The following is a 12,733-nucleotide window of genomic DNA, read 5'->3' on the forward strand; positions in this document are numbered from 1 at the left end:
TTTGGCCTGTATTATTACTCTGTGCATCTATTGGTAAAGTAAACACCCTGAGACCCGAGATCATTGCAGCAGGTTTCTTAGCTCCAGCTATGTGCTGTGCAATAGAGACAGGCTGATTTCTGAACTGCACCCAGTGTAGGCAATATGGCTACAATCACCTGAGGCAGAACTTAATGCCAAATCTGTTGAACCCACCCTTAATATTCCTGCAGGCAACCATGATATTTCTGTATCTGTGCAAGTTTTCTTCCTAAAATTCTTTCTCTCAAATGAGCCAGCTCTCATTAGAAAATTAAGGTTTTTTGACCTAAATATTAAATGTTGTCGTAGAAAGACATTAGGTCATATTTCTAGAAATTACAAAGGTCACTTAACATAATCTTTTATTGCTAGTATTATTGGTAGAATGGTACCGTAGTCTTCCTAGCAATCAAATTTTATTATGCTTACTGAAATCAGAAGTTTTAGAGATTCTATTTTCGTTAACATAACCCAGAGCTTGTGATAATTTGATTAATGTTGAAATAACTAAAAAATAAGAGCAGAAATCTTTTCCTTGAAAACACAGTAATATTCACTTTATTCTCCATTTGTACAGTGTAATACTACTCATCATTTAGTGAGATCCTTTACCACAAAACCAGGAACCCAGATTAAAAGAGTTGAAGTGGCATAAAAACAACTAATCCATTTTATTCAGAGGAAAAGTTATACAGCACAGGAGCTGTAGAGAATAGGATTAATGTCATCTTCCAAGATCCTCCTTGAAGTGTAATGTAGGAAGCTGTAACTAGGATCAATTTGCTAGGGAAGAGCTCAAAGGTGCACCACTTCTTCTTAAGAAGACACCACTGATATCTAGTGGGTCAACGGGAAAGCTACAATTGCATGCAAGACTAGATACAAAGAAAAGAAACAAAACAAAAGCAGAAATATCTGTATAGTGAATGCAACGTTTTTTCAACTAGCTATTTCAAATTTTAAAAGCACTATTTGTCCTTTCCTAAACTCAGTCGTAGGTAGAAGAACAACTGTTTACTGTCTCTTCAATCACTATGCTACTCATTATTTTATGAGCCAATAACCTTGCTTATCAGTCGCAAGAAGTTCTCCTGAATTAACCTTCCTGTTTGCATCCTATCTTAAGAACCTAACTTAATATACTAAATATGCATGCTAAATAGTACTAAAATATTTTTAAGTATTAAAGACAATACATTTGACATATCTGTGAATCTCTTACATTTTCCAGTTAGTCCTAGAAACTGTCAATATTAGTTTCACAGAATCATGGAATGGTTGAGGTTGGAAGGGACCTCTGGAGGTCACCTGGTCCAACCCCCTCTGCTCAAGCAGGACCACCTAGAGCCAGCTGCCCAGGACCATGTCCAGATGGCTTCTGAATACTTCCAAGGATGGAGACTCCATAACCTCCCTGGGCAACCTGTTTCAGTGCTTAGTCACCCTCATAGTAAAAAAGTGTTTCACTAGCACCTGGCAGTTTTCTACAAGGGTCCACACATCCTAATCATAATCATTCAGAATACAAAGCCTGGAACAGAGAAAACATGAAATTTGATCCTTTTGAAAAAGCTGGTATTGGCTTTCACATCAACGCAAAAATGAGTTAAGGATACTGAAATTAAGCTCAAACTTTTGCCAGGATATTTTTTTCTGGTTAAAGATCAAGCCAATTCTGAGTAAAGGTCCAAGTTGCCCACAAGCCTCATACTGTAGAATAGCAAATGCTTAGGTAAAAGCTTCAGAACCTGGGGAAAAATAATATTTAATATTTTCTTTTGTTATTCTAGCCCCTGGTGATTTGTGGTTCATTGCTTGCTTTCTATTAGCACTTGATGAATTTTACTTTTCAGGTATTTAATTGTTTCTGAATCCATATAAGCTTCCCACATCCATATGATACTATTGCAGAGTTATGCACTTAACTATATACAGTGTGAAAAGTAACTCAATTTGTTTGTTCTGAACCAGTTAGCTGCAAGGCTATTCAGTGCCTTTTAGTGTCTGTAATAGAAAAGACAGTAAATAATCATTCCCCTCCCATTCACTTACTACATGAAACATGATTCTATTAGACTTCCGTAAGTCCTTTTCCAGTTGTTTCCAGTTTTTAAACCTCAAAGATACCAATGTCTTGATTGTGTTTTGTTGAAGGAAAACAGGTCATAAAATGCTTTCATCAGCCCCAGACAACCATTTAGGGATAAAGGACTCCAAATACCCAAAGCAAAAATGTAAAGGATACATACCTGGTTTTGCCTCGCAGTTTACCTTTTAAGATACCAGCACTATGAGCTTTGTTCACATTAGAGTATTAAGAAATCGAAAAATGTATTTTATTATCCCACTTCAAATTTAAAAAATGTAAAACTTCCTAAAAATGTAGACTAGAATCATTTGCCTCCCAACTGAAGTCAATGAAACAACAAACAAATACTATTTTTTTTTTTTAATTCTACATAGAATAGTCTATAATCTTTGCTTGCACTCTAGAAAAGTTTGCTTCAGAAGGATTTTCAAAATCAACACATGGACTGACTCATTAAATTTAGTTTACACACTAAAAAGTCTGAGTGTAACTACCAGCAACCAAAACACAATACTGTTTACTGTACACAAACATGCCACACTTACCTGTCACTGAAACAATATTTAGCAATCTCCTCATGGTCTGGGGACTGATGTCACTGAACCAATCCTCTGTAACCAACAGCTTGGTCAAATCAAAAGACATTTGGCGGGTAATGGTACGTTGCATCTGGCGTCTTCGGTAAGTATCCTGATAATGATACAAAAAAGCAAGGAATACTGATTAGTATCAAAAACTTTTATGTATTTGAAATACTTCAGTTTTACTTGATTATAAAGTTACAACCTTTATGAATATGTGTCTGCGAGGTTGACACGAAATACCATAAAAATATTTACCAGAATTTAATTCTGATTTAGCTGTGTAACAGTTGAACATGATTTCCATATAAGCCAAGAACTGGTAAGAGTTACACATTTTACTTCCATGCCAATTCTGAGAGGGCAAAATAGAGTTACACAGTGAGATATTTTGTAAAAAGGTTACTAGTTTCAGCATTGCCATCATCGTTTCCTACTGTCTCTACAAAAAGTTAATGCCATCCATTTATTAATTACATTTTAAAATTAAAGTGAACATCAGGTTCCTCTGCTACAAAACTCCCCAAGTCTCTACCTATGGCAGCTCAAAACCCCCAGAATCCTCACACTCTGCATTGCTTTTCACTACTTCCTAGATACCTTTTCTTCAACCACTTTCTGATTTTACGTAAAGATGGGAAAACAGAACAGAAAGCAGGAAAGAAAGTGTGTGGGACATGTTGCAGTAAAAGTCTAGTACTATCATATTCTAAATTCCTTGATTTGCTAAATTACTGCCCCTTGTTGCAACATCCTGTGATCAAGTGATACCAGGCTTATACACAAAAATCCAAAATATACATACATACATAGATCATAGCTACTACCAATATGCTGTATTATCTCAGCATTCAAAGAGAGCTGATTTTAAGTATTTGTGGAAAAGAACACTTCGGTGAGCAAGCAAACTTCTTCCTCTTTGATACAGCATCAACCTACTGATTTAAGAACGTACTTTTCCTACATGGATCACTTATATTAATTTCATAAGAATGGTCTGATAAGTCTTCCAAGTTGACATCATTAAAAATGTGAAAGAAAAAAGAAAAGAATAGAAAAGAAAAAAGGTATTACCAGTATCTCCATTTAGTCTAAAAATCTTTCTCACCCGCCTATTGAGAGCAGTTTTGCTACCAAGCTTGTTCATGTCTCCAAGACTGTTTTGAGAAACTCTCCTGTCAACCTCTTCATGCAATCCTATGGAAAGGAAAACAAAAGGCAGGGATTTTCTCCATTCATATACATTTGATTGATTTCTAAAATAACACTAATGATCTGCCAATTATTTAAATAGTTTGTTCCAAAAACCAGATTTTTGAACACTGGTTTTGTAACTTTCATATCATCCTCCTGCATAATCTTACCTGCATTATCTGTATAAGGAATATCCCCATTGGTTGTCGAAGCTACCATCAGTTTTTTTGCGTTACTAAGCCCTCGGCTATTCAGAAAAACAGGCAAATGGACAATGTTTCGCATGTAATCATGTCCATTTATGTTTGAATCGCGCAGAACACTGTTGAGATTCTGGTTAATAGCCTTTATAATAATGTGTGGGTCACTTGCAAAAATAGCAATAAATGGGCCTTTTGAAAACAAGACTCGCACCTGTAAAAAAGTAGACAGTACACCTTGTTAATAATAATTCATAATTAATAGTAACTGTGGATCATTTGAACATCTGACTCAACGTTTCATATTCATTCTGTTCGAGTTATAAACTTGAGAGGACAAGAGATGTATAGAGATATCAGTTTCTTCAATATGAGATATCTAATGTTAGGAATTTATCCACAATTAGAAATAAGCATACTTGACAAATTAGCAGTAGTAGTTACAGTGGAAGTCATCACCAAGAAGGTATCATGCAGTAATGTCCTAGCCCCCCCAAATATTTAGCATTTAAGTATTTTTCATCTAAAGTACTTCAAAAGTAAGTATAAAAAACTCTCCAAACATTGTAAGCTTGTTTCAACAGGATATTAATTTTCAATATTTTACATCTGATTATTTCAAAACTTTTCAGAAGTATTAACATGTACAGTCCTACTGGGATTTAATTTTCAACTTCTAACACCCATCGCTTTTAGTATTACAGTTATGCCAATGTACACAAATGTTAAAAGGGTGCAACACACAGACTTTGTATACGTGCCTTCTTTCTACAGAAAATACACAGTAACTGTATGTATCTGAGCTCATCTATGGAAGAAATAATCCAGAGATCATCTTTATAAAAAGATCCAACTCACAGTATCAAGCATCTGTAAAACTTTGTCCTGTTCACAAGCATCCAATCCATCGATAATTACAACAAGCCTTGTCTGGTTCTGAGTGAAGCTGTCAATGGTTTTTGCCATTTTAGCCATCAGTTCCACTTCACATTTCAAAACCTACGAAAATGAAAAGCAAAGAAGGAAAAGACATCTCTATAATACTTAAAACTCACAAAAATGCATATAATTCCTTTTGCAGATTGCTACTTGTCCCAAAAATACTTCAGTAAGATTACAAAAATAAACTTATAAATACCCAAAGTGAAAGTCCTAAAATGTCACTTCCAAAATTTTAACTTCCTATTTGCACAAAAATGCAGAGCAGAACCACATATTCTGCTTTAATATAACAAACTATCCTTATTTAAATTCCATTACAATGTTACTTAAAAATAAAGTAATATTTATGCACTGTAAATCAGTAGTTCAAGAGTAAACAAGAGTGTTTGTAGCTTCAGCTAATCCTGAAAAATTGCTTTGCATAAAACATACACTAAAATTTTCTATCTGCCTTCCAGCCAAGCAAACTATGCTATTACTCTAATACTCAGTCATTCTTATTCAGGATATGCAATATGAAGATTTTTTAGGTTTTTCAGCATTAAGTTACACATTTAACAACTACGCTTAATATAGAAACAAAGGTGGAATTCACCTGCCCTAATTTCAGAACTAATAGGTAGACATTAAAATCTGATCTATTCACTACTAGAGTCATCTTGAATGTGCACATTAAGATGACATAAGTCATATGAGTAACCCTCTGGAAATACCCACTTCTCTCCTTTGATTGCAAAGGGTGAACCTAACTCCTAAATGGCTGAAGTTATGCCAGATAAATACCACTCAAAAAACAATTGTCAAGAAACACACTAGCAAGACACAAATAAGGTCTTCTGTGCTACAAAAACATTTGCACAACATATTGTTATACAATGTATTAGCTGTAATCTATGGAGGTAACCATCATGATGCTAAAGTTTATTTTCAAATAGGAGCATATAGGATATCAGATGACAGCCTGATGGGTACATTTTTTATCAGTTTACTTACAACCCAGCAAAACAATAGTATTTTCTATCATTTTTCATTAAATATGTGAACTGTTTTGGAACATTCTTTCAGTGCTATCATTCCTTTCTTAGTAAAGAGGTCCTGCAGACAGCCAAAGTTAGGCTTGGTTTTTCACCTTTAGAATATTTTAAAAGTTATTCTTTCTAATCTTATGATCTAAAGTAAGCTTTTACTAAATACTGATCATTTAGAACAATTGTTTTCCTAGTACCTTCCTCCCAGCAAAAATAAAATTAGAAACTGAAAACTTAATCCAAATTTAACATTCCTGGTTGAGCAGACAGATCTCATACACTAAGCATAATTACCAGTGGAACAGAAGTGTTCCCTTCAGTAAAAACTCACCAAGACTCATTCTAATGTTGTGAGACTTGGCCTGATTAAATAAATGGCACCCCATCTTAAGAAGGCTACAGGTTTGGGGTTTTGTTTCAATTCTTTTAATGGTCAATTCATATAAATGCTTACCTTCATGAACCCCTCGCTCTTCAACTTGTGAAGCTTGGAAGCAGCATTGTGAAGACGTTTTCTTTGAGAATTCAAAACTGAATCCATCACTTGCCACCATGTGCGACAATTCAAGATAAAGGCCAAACCAACAACACAGGTAACTGATATAAGAATAACATTCACTGTCATGTTGGCTGGTTCTACATTAAAAATCGCCAGCAGGGCGATCGCAGAAACAACGCAAGACAATATGAACAGGAAAATCACAAAGGATGGGAGACAGCAAGTTTTCTTCCATTTCTTTTTACCTAGGAAACAAGTATTTGCTGTTAAAATTAACGTAAAATGTAATTACAGGTGAGTACAAAATCTATTAACCTGCATACTACCCATAAAACACTAACTTGTTGTCGTGGTTTAACCTGGCAGGTAGCCAAATACCACGCAGCCACTCACTCACTCCCCCCGCCAGTGGGGCGGGGAGACAATCGGAAGGGTGAGAGTGAGAAAAACTCTTGAGTTGAGGTAAAGACAGTTTAATAGAACAGAAAAGGGAAAATAATAATGATAAAATATACAAAATGAGTGATGCACAATGCAATTGCTCACCACCTGCTCTGACCGATAACCAAGTAGCGATCGGTACTTCCTGGATCACGCCTACCATTCATATACTGAGCATGACGTCACATGGTATGGAATACCCCATTGGCCAGCTGGGCTGGCTGTCCTGATTATGTTCCTTCCCATCTTGTGTACCTAGCTCAGTCAGTAGGCATGGGAGCTGTCCTTGGACTAGGAGGGCACTTAGCAACAACTGAAAACATCAGTCTGTTATCAACATTCTCCTCATACTAAATCCAAAACACAGCACTAGGAAGAAATTTAACCCTATCCCAGCCGAAACCAGGACACTTGCGCAAAAGGTTACCATCCAGTCACAAATGTGAAAAAATGCAGTGTTACCATCCAGTCACAAACATGTGAAAAAAATCGTCTACATTTGTCAAAATTCTTGGAAATTATGAAGCGGAGATATTCCTTTTATCCTCACTTTATTTCCATTGTTTCAAGAAATCCACACTGGATGGAAATTATCATTTCATATCAGTGGTATCATCCCTTTTGTGACATCTCCCAGTAAAGTGTATTTATGCAAGTAAATCCTAGGAAAATAGTATGGTAACTACTCTGTTTTAAACGGAAACATGATACATAATCTAATAGTAATGGTGCCATTGGAGAACTAAATCAAAACTGCAGGATACAACCTGAGACTATCCTTTCTTGCATGCTAAAACATATACAAACAAGGGAGGACTGCAGTACGTAAGGTTTGAACAGATCACAAGGGCCTCAGAAGAGAATATAGATCTCCTGGCTTCAATTGGATTGATAAGGAAGAGACAAAGAAATATTGCAGTTGGACGTTAGCAGAGCTAAAGCAGTGATCAAAGAAATAGCTTTTTTCCAAAGTAGCAGCCTCTGCCTTTAGGATCTGTACCCATCTAGTGGTGCACACATCTAGGAGATTCACATCTTCTGCACACATTTGTTGATAACAAAGAACAGGACATAGAACAATCTGATGCAAAATGATGACACCTAAAAATCAGTATTTTAACAGGAACAGAAAAATAAAATTTAAAATATGCTACACAGAAAGAATATCCAAGGTTTTTACATGGCCCATGTATGATATTCTAGACTTGGGTATGAGCTGGAAAGACCTTTCACATTACTGACATGTGACTGATAGGATTGTGATGCAGGACAAAGCAACAGAAATGCATAGACAGGGGCAAGAAGAGAAGAATAACAGCTCAGTTATAATTACAGTCAGTTGTTCTAGACATTTTGAAGTAGGGATGTAAGCTGCTTCTAGCCAGAAAGAGATAGAACTGGATTACAGACTTAGGAATCATCAACAATGAAATGGCAATTGAATAGGCTTATCTGCAAGTTTACAGACGTTACAAAAATTAAAGATACAGGAGACTAAAAAGAAACCTATATGGAATTTCTATGAATGCCTAGAGGCAAGAAACCTATGACCCTAGACCTACAAATATCTGGAGACAAGGAGAAGATGTGCAAGATCATCAACTAGATAAAATTTAAAAAAAAAATCAATTAGATAATTAGAAAGAGCACAGGAAGGCAACAGAGCCAAGGAATACAAAAGAAATGTAAGATTACAAATGAAGGGAAAATATGATAATAATCATCTTTTGCAGTGATAATAATCACTGCAAATAATCACAAGAAGCCAGCACTACACTGCCATTCTCAAGTCAATTTTGGAAGAAATCATGAAACAGCATCATGAAAGCTGTTTCACTGAGGTTAAGGAGAAGAGCTGCAGAATGTCTAAGATGGAAATAAGGGTGAAAAACTCCACATACCACTTTCATAAAGAACATCCAGTGAATTTGAGAAAGAACAATGAAGAGTAAGTTGTGTTCAGCGCACACTGTGGTTTTTTCCACCCTCTGCAAGACAGGAGAGTCTAAACATTTCACTTTGTGAGAGGAGACAGCATCTACCAGATTCCTCAATTTGTGATCAAGGTCAAAATGAAATGAGAAGTAACTGACAGAAACTGAACTCAAAGCAGAAATAAGCCCTCTATGAACTGAAAGTCACCCTCAAGAACTCCCTTTCTTTGCAATATCATACTCTGTTCTGCATATTTTTTTTTTTCCAGGAAATCTACAGATGGGACAGAAGAAAAAAGTTCGTTCCATTTGGATCAAGTAGGAATATTTCATCCCATCTTACCAGCACTAATCACAGCAATTTATGGCTTTGGACCAACATGTTCTATACATTTATTATTTCCAAGAATAAGTAGTGGTCACTCATGAAATCCCCTGAACTAAAATCTAATAAACTAAACAGAAACTTCTCTTAGCAATACACAAAAGCATACTTTTCCCTTTATCTGACTCAGACACTTTAATGACTTAATTGCTATGGAAAAATACCATGCTGCATCTAAAAGGATGCAATATAAATATATATTTCCATTGACACTTCTGAAAACTACACTTCACAGAAGATATTCCTTCATGATATTAATAAGATCAAGATGAGAAAGAAAACAGGGCATTTTTCTTTCCAAAACAATACAAAGAGTTTCCCCTTTTGTATGAATGTCTGCATGGCTACAACAGTTTCTAAAAAGAGCTTATTATGTGAAAAACAGAACCCCTGGTAACAGTGCATTGAAATCGAATAATCAGAAATGTCATTCAGGTAATAAAAACCTTGTGTATCTTCTGTCTTGAAAACTCGAAATAGCCTTGTTGCTAAGAAACCAAATTCCCTTTCACATGCATCAGAGAGGGTAGCAATCATCTCAGCCAATGAAGTTTCTCCACCTACACTGGACAGTCTATTGTAGTCCGTAAACAAAAATCTGAAAGAGAAAAAACATGTATTTTGTATACTTTAGAAAGCTTTTAATATTTTCTGGCAACCAAAACAAAAATCTTCCTGCATCTCTGCAGCTAAAAGTTTTTTCAAGTGGCACAAAATGTAAAATACTTAATTTTTTTTTAAACTCTACATGGAATTTAAGTATTTACTTCTTTATTTCTTCTCCTGTTATCAATCTCTTCTTTGCCTCACTTCCTATTCTAAAACTTGATTTCTTAAAAAGATAAAAATGATCACATCACTAACACCACCTCAAACAGCTGTAAAAACATAAAAATATCTTTATGATGCCAAAACATAATATTGACAAGTATTTTTTAAATTGCATTCTGAGCTATTTTCAAATATTTATGGAGGATTAAAAAAAAATACAGAAGAACAAGATCACATAAAAGCACCATCAGGCTAAAATACAAGTCTCTAAACAATAGGAGTAAACAAAACTGTAAAACACACGGCATAAATTTTCTTGCTTTCAAGTAAACTAGAAGCTTTGAGCAGTCTGATGCTCTACTTACAGGAAAAAAAAAGAAAAAATAAAAAGACCTTAACAGAAGTAATCAGTGAAACAAGCATTAAACATAACACAGAGTAAGCTATATCAGAAAACTAAATTCTTATTCTGTCTGTTACAAATTTTTATTAGTATGCTAGTCAAAACCCCTAATACTAAAAAGCAGTAACTTTTACTGACTTTGGCACAGAGTTCTGCTTCACTACTATCTTCTTCACACTGAAAAATTTAACTACATGATCTTCTAGGGCTACTGTTTTTCAAACAGGAATCTCAACAGCTTTTCATAGGAAGATAAACATGTACATTAATACACACAGTTTGAAAATATCAGAGTGAACCTGAATTATTCATTCAAGAGTAAATAAATGAAATAACTAACCTGACAGGTAAAGCTTTAGTGGTTTGCTCTGGTAATTCTGGTGGGTTCACAAACATGAGTTTGAGAAGCAACTCTAAATATCCAATATGTCTTGCCAACCTTGCACTTAATACCCAGGCCCAGTTCCAGCTCTCACCTTCTCTTCGGCCACCAAAGTAAATCACAGCTAAAATATTGAAAATTAAAAAAGATGTTATGGCTATATTTTAGTCAACATTCACAACTGAAAGAACCATGAAGTTTGAACAGGTAAGGCACGGAGTTGCATAAAAGGAGTTGAATTAATTTTTAACAGTTATTGCTAAAAATGAGAATGGTAAGAGTAACATAATGAAGTTCATACATAAAATTATTCTTTGTTTTCAACAATGCTCTCTCATAAATTACATGCAAACACAAGGAAAGGGTCCGAAGGGGTCCTATTTTCTACAAAACATTTAGTATGTTCTCTGAATCATAAAGCATGTCTACAGAACAATACTGAATTCCAAAAATAAATAAAAACCTTCACAAACTTCATACAAAGTAAGACTTACTAAAGAAAATGTAGAGAACTGCTAATAAGCTGAGTGACACGGCTATTCCAAGCTTTGCATCCACTGTGAAAGCCAGCAATAAACCCAAACCTCCACACAGCAAAAGTGTGAGGAATACAATAAGCCAGGAGAACTGAAACAGAGGTTCAATCTGCTGTCCTGCGAAAGTCTTCATTTCATCTAAAACAGAAAGACAAAGACCAGTTAACATGTTAAATCATTCCAGAACAGAAAGCAAAAAAGGTATTATAATGATCATTTTTGAAAAGAAATACTCTCTCACCAGACTGTATAACTTTTCCCTATCATTGATCCAAAAAAAAGACAATGATGTTTGAATTCTTCTTCAAACATTAGTGCAAAACCCTAAGTTTTCATCCATGCAATGAACGAAACCATTTAAATACATAATACTTGCACTGTTTACTGCAGATTTTCTACTTTTAAAGGCATAGGAAAAGCCATGCCATTTCCTACCCTCCTTCAAAAGTTTAAAACATATTTTATGACACCAAGAAAAATAAATCCATCTGTCAAAAAAACAAAAACAACCCCCAAAACCTCCATCACTGAAATCTGAACTACATTCCTCAAATAGTCAGATGTAACAGTACAATGTAAAGGCTTCAGTATTTACTTCTGTTTGTTGATTCATATTTACTAAAACAGGAATTCCTGAAGAAACTTATTTAGGATCTATTGAATAAGGAACATTAAATACACAATGCAGAATAAAAAGATGAATGAGGAACAGGAAGAAAATACTGAAAAAGCATTTTAAAAACATAAGAGCTCATCAACAATAACATACTGACTCTCTTCATATACTGCATTTGTCTTCCCCTGTTATTTCAGAAAGTTCAAAAAGCTCAAAGTACATAAGGGGAAAGAGGAAGAAAACTAGATGCAGAGAAAATACACTACAGAGAAAAAATATTAATAGCCTGGAATTTGTTCTTAAACTTAAAAAAAAAAAAAAAAAAGATGATACATAGGAGGCACAATAAAGAAATACTGCAGCAAAAGAGAACTGAACCTGATTTGACACACAAACACCCCCAGCAAGGCATATTTCAGCAGCCATACTTTCAGCAGTACCTAAAGGGTAGATTCACTGCTGCAGGAAACCCACAGGATAGATAGATAGATAGAAACACTTAAAGACTGTCTTGACATTGTATAAAGGAACAAAGCAATCTATGGATGAACTGACCACACGAAAATTTAAACCCTTTCATTACAGAAACAGAGACCGGATACATTACATGGACCTACGGCTGTCGCAAAAACTAGTAACTCCCATGTGATGCTTTTCATAGATAGAATTGAACCCACAGAAAAGGCTAAATCAACTTTTACCTTCCAGTTT

At 35.0% G+C, this 12,733-nt stretch overlaps 1 protein-coding gene across 1 annotated transcript in view; it reads right to left on the bottom strand.

Moving 5' to 3' along the window:
- The window catches only part of KIDINS220 (kinase D-interacting substrate, 220kDa), a gene marked incomplete at both ends in the record, with an annotated part of 49,482 nt that overhangs the window by 34,009 nt on the left and 2,740 nt on the right, over positions 1–12,733 (bottom strand). Inside the window, 9 exons of the mRNA XM_009587896.1 lie at positions 2,656–2,800; positions 3,800–3,888; positions 4,056–4,299; positions 4,944–5,084; positions 6,510–6,799; positions 9,761–9,912; positions 10,829–10,994; positions 11,365–11,544; positions 12,724–12,733. The exon at positions 12,724–12,733 is cut by the window's right edge and continues 149 nt beyond it. Coding sequence (XP_009586191.1) covers positions 2,656–2,800; positions 3,800–3,888; positions 4,056–4,299; positions 4,944–5,084; positions 6,510–6,799; positions 9,761–9,912; positions 10,829–10,994; positions 11,365–11,544; positions 12,724–12,733 — 1,417 coding nt within the window. The remainder of the gene's footprint in view (positions 1–2,655; positions 2,801–3,799; positions 3,889–4,055; positions 4,300–4,943; positions 5,085–6,509; positions 6,800–9,760; positions 9,913–10,828; positions 10,995–11,364; positions 11,545–12,723) is intronic.

The sequence above is a fragment of the Fulmarus glacialis genome, unplaced genomic scaffold (assembly GCF_000690835.1).
Source record: "Fulmarus glacialis isolate BGI_N327 unplaced genomic scaffold, ASM69083v1 scaffold15401, whole genome shotgun sequence".
Classification (NCBI taxonomy): domain Eukaryota; kingdom Metazoa; phylum Chordata; class Aves; order Procellariiformes; family Procellariidae; genus Fulmarus; species Fulmarus glacialis.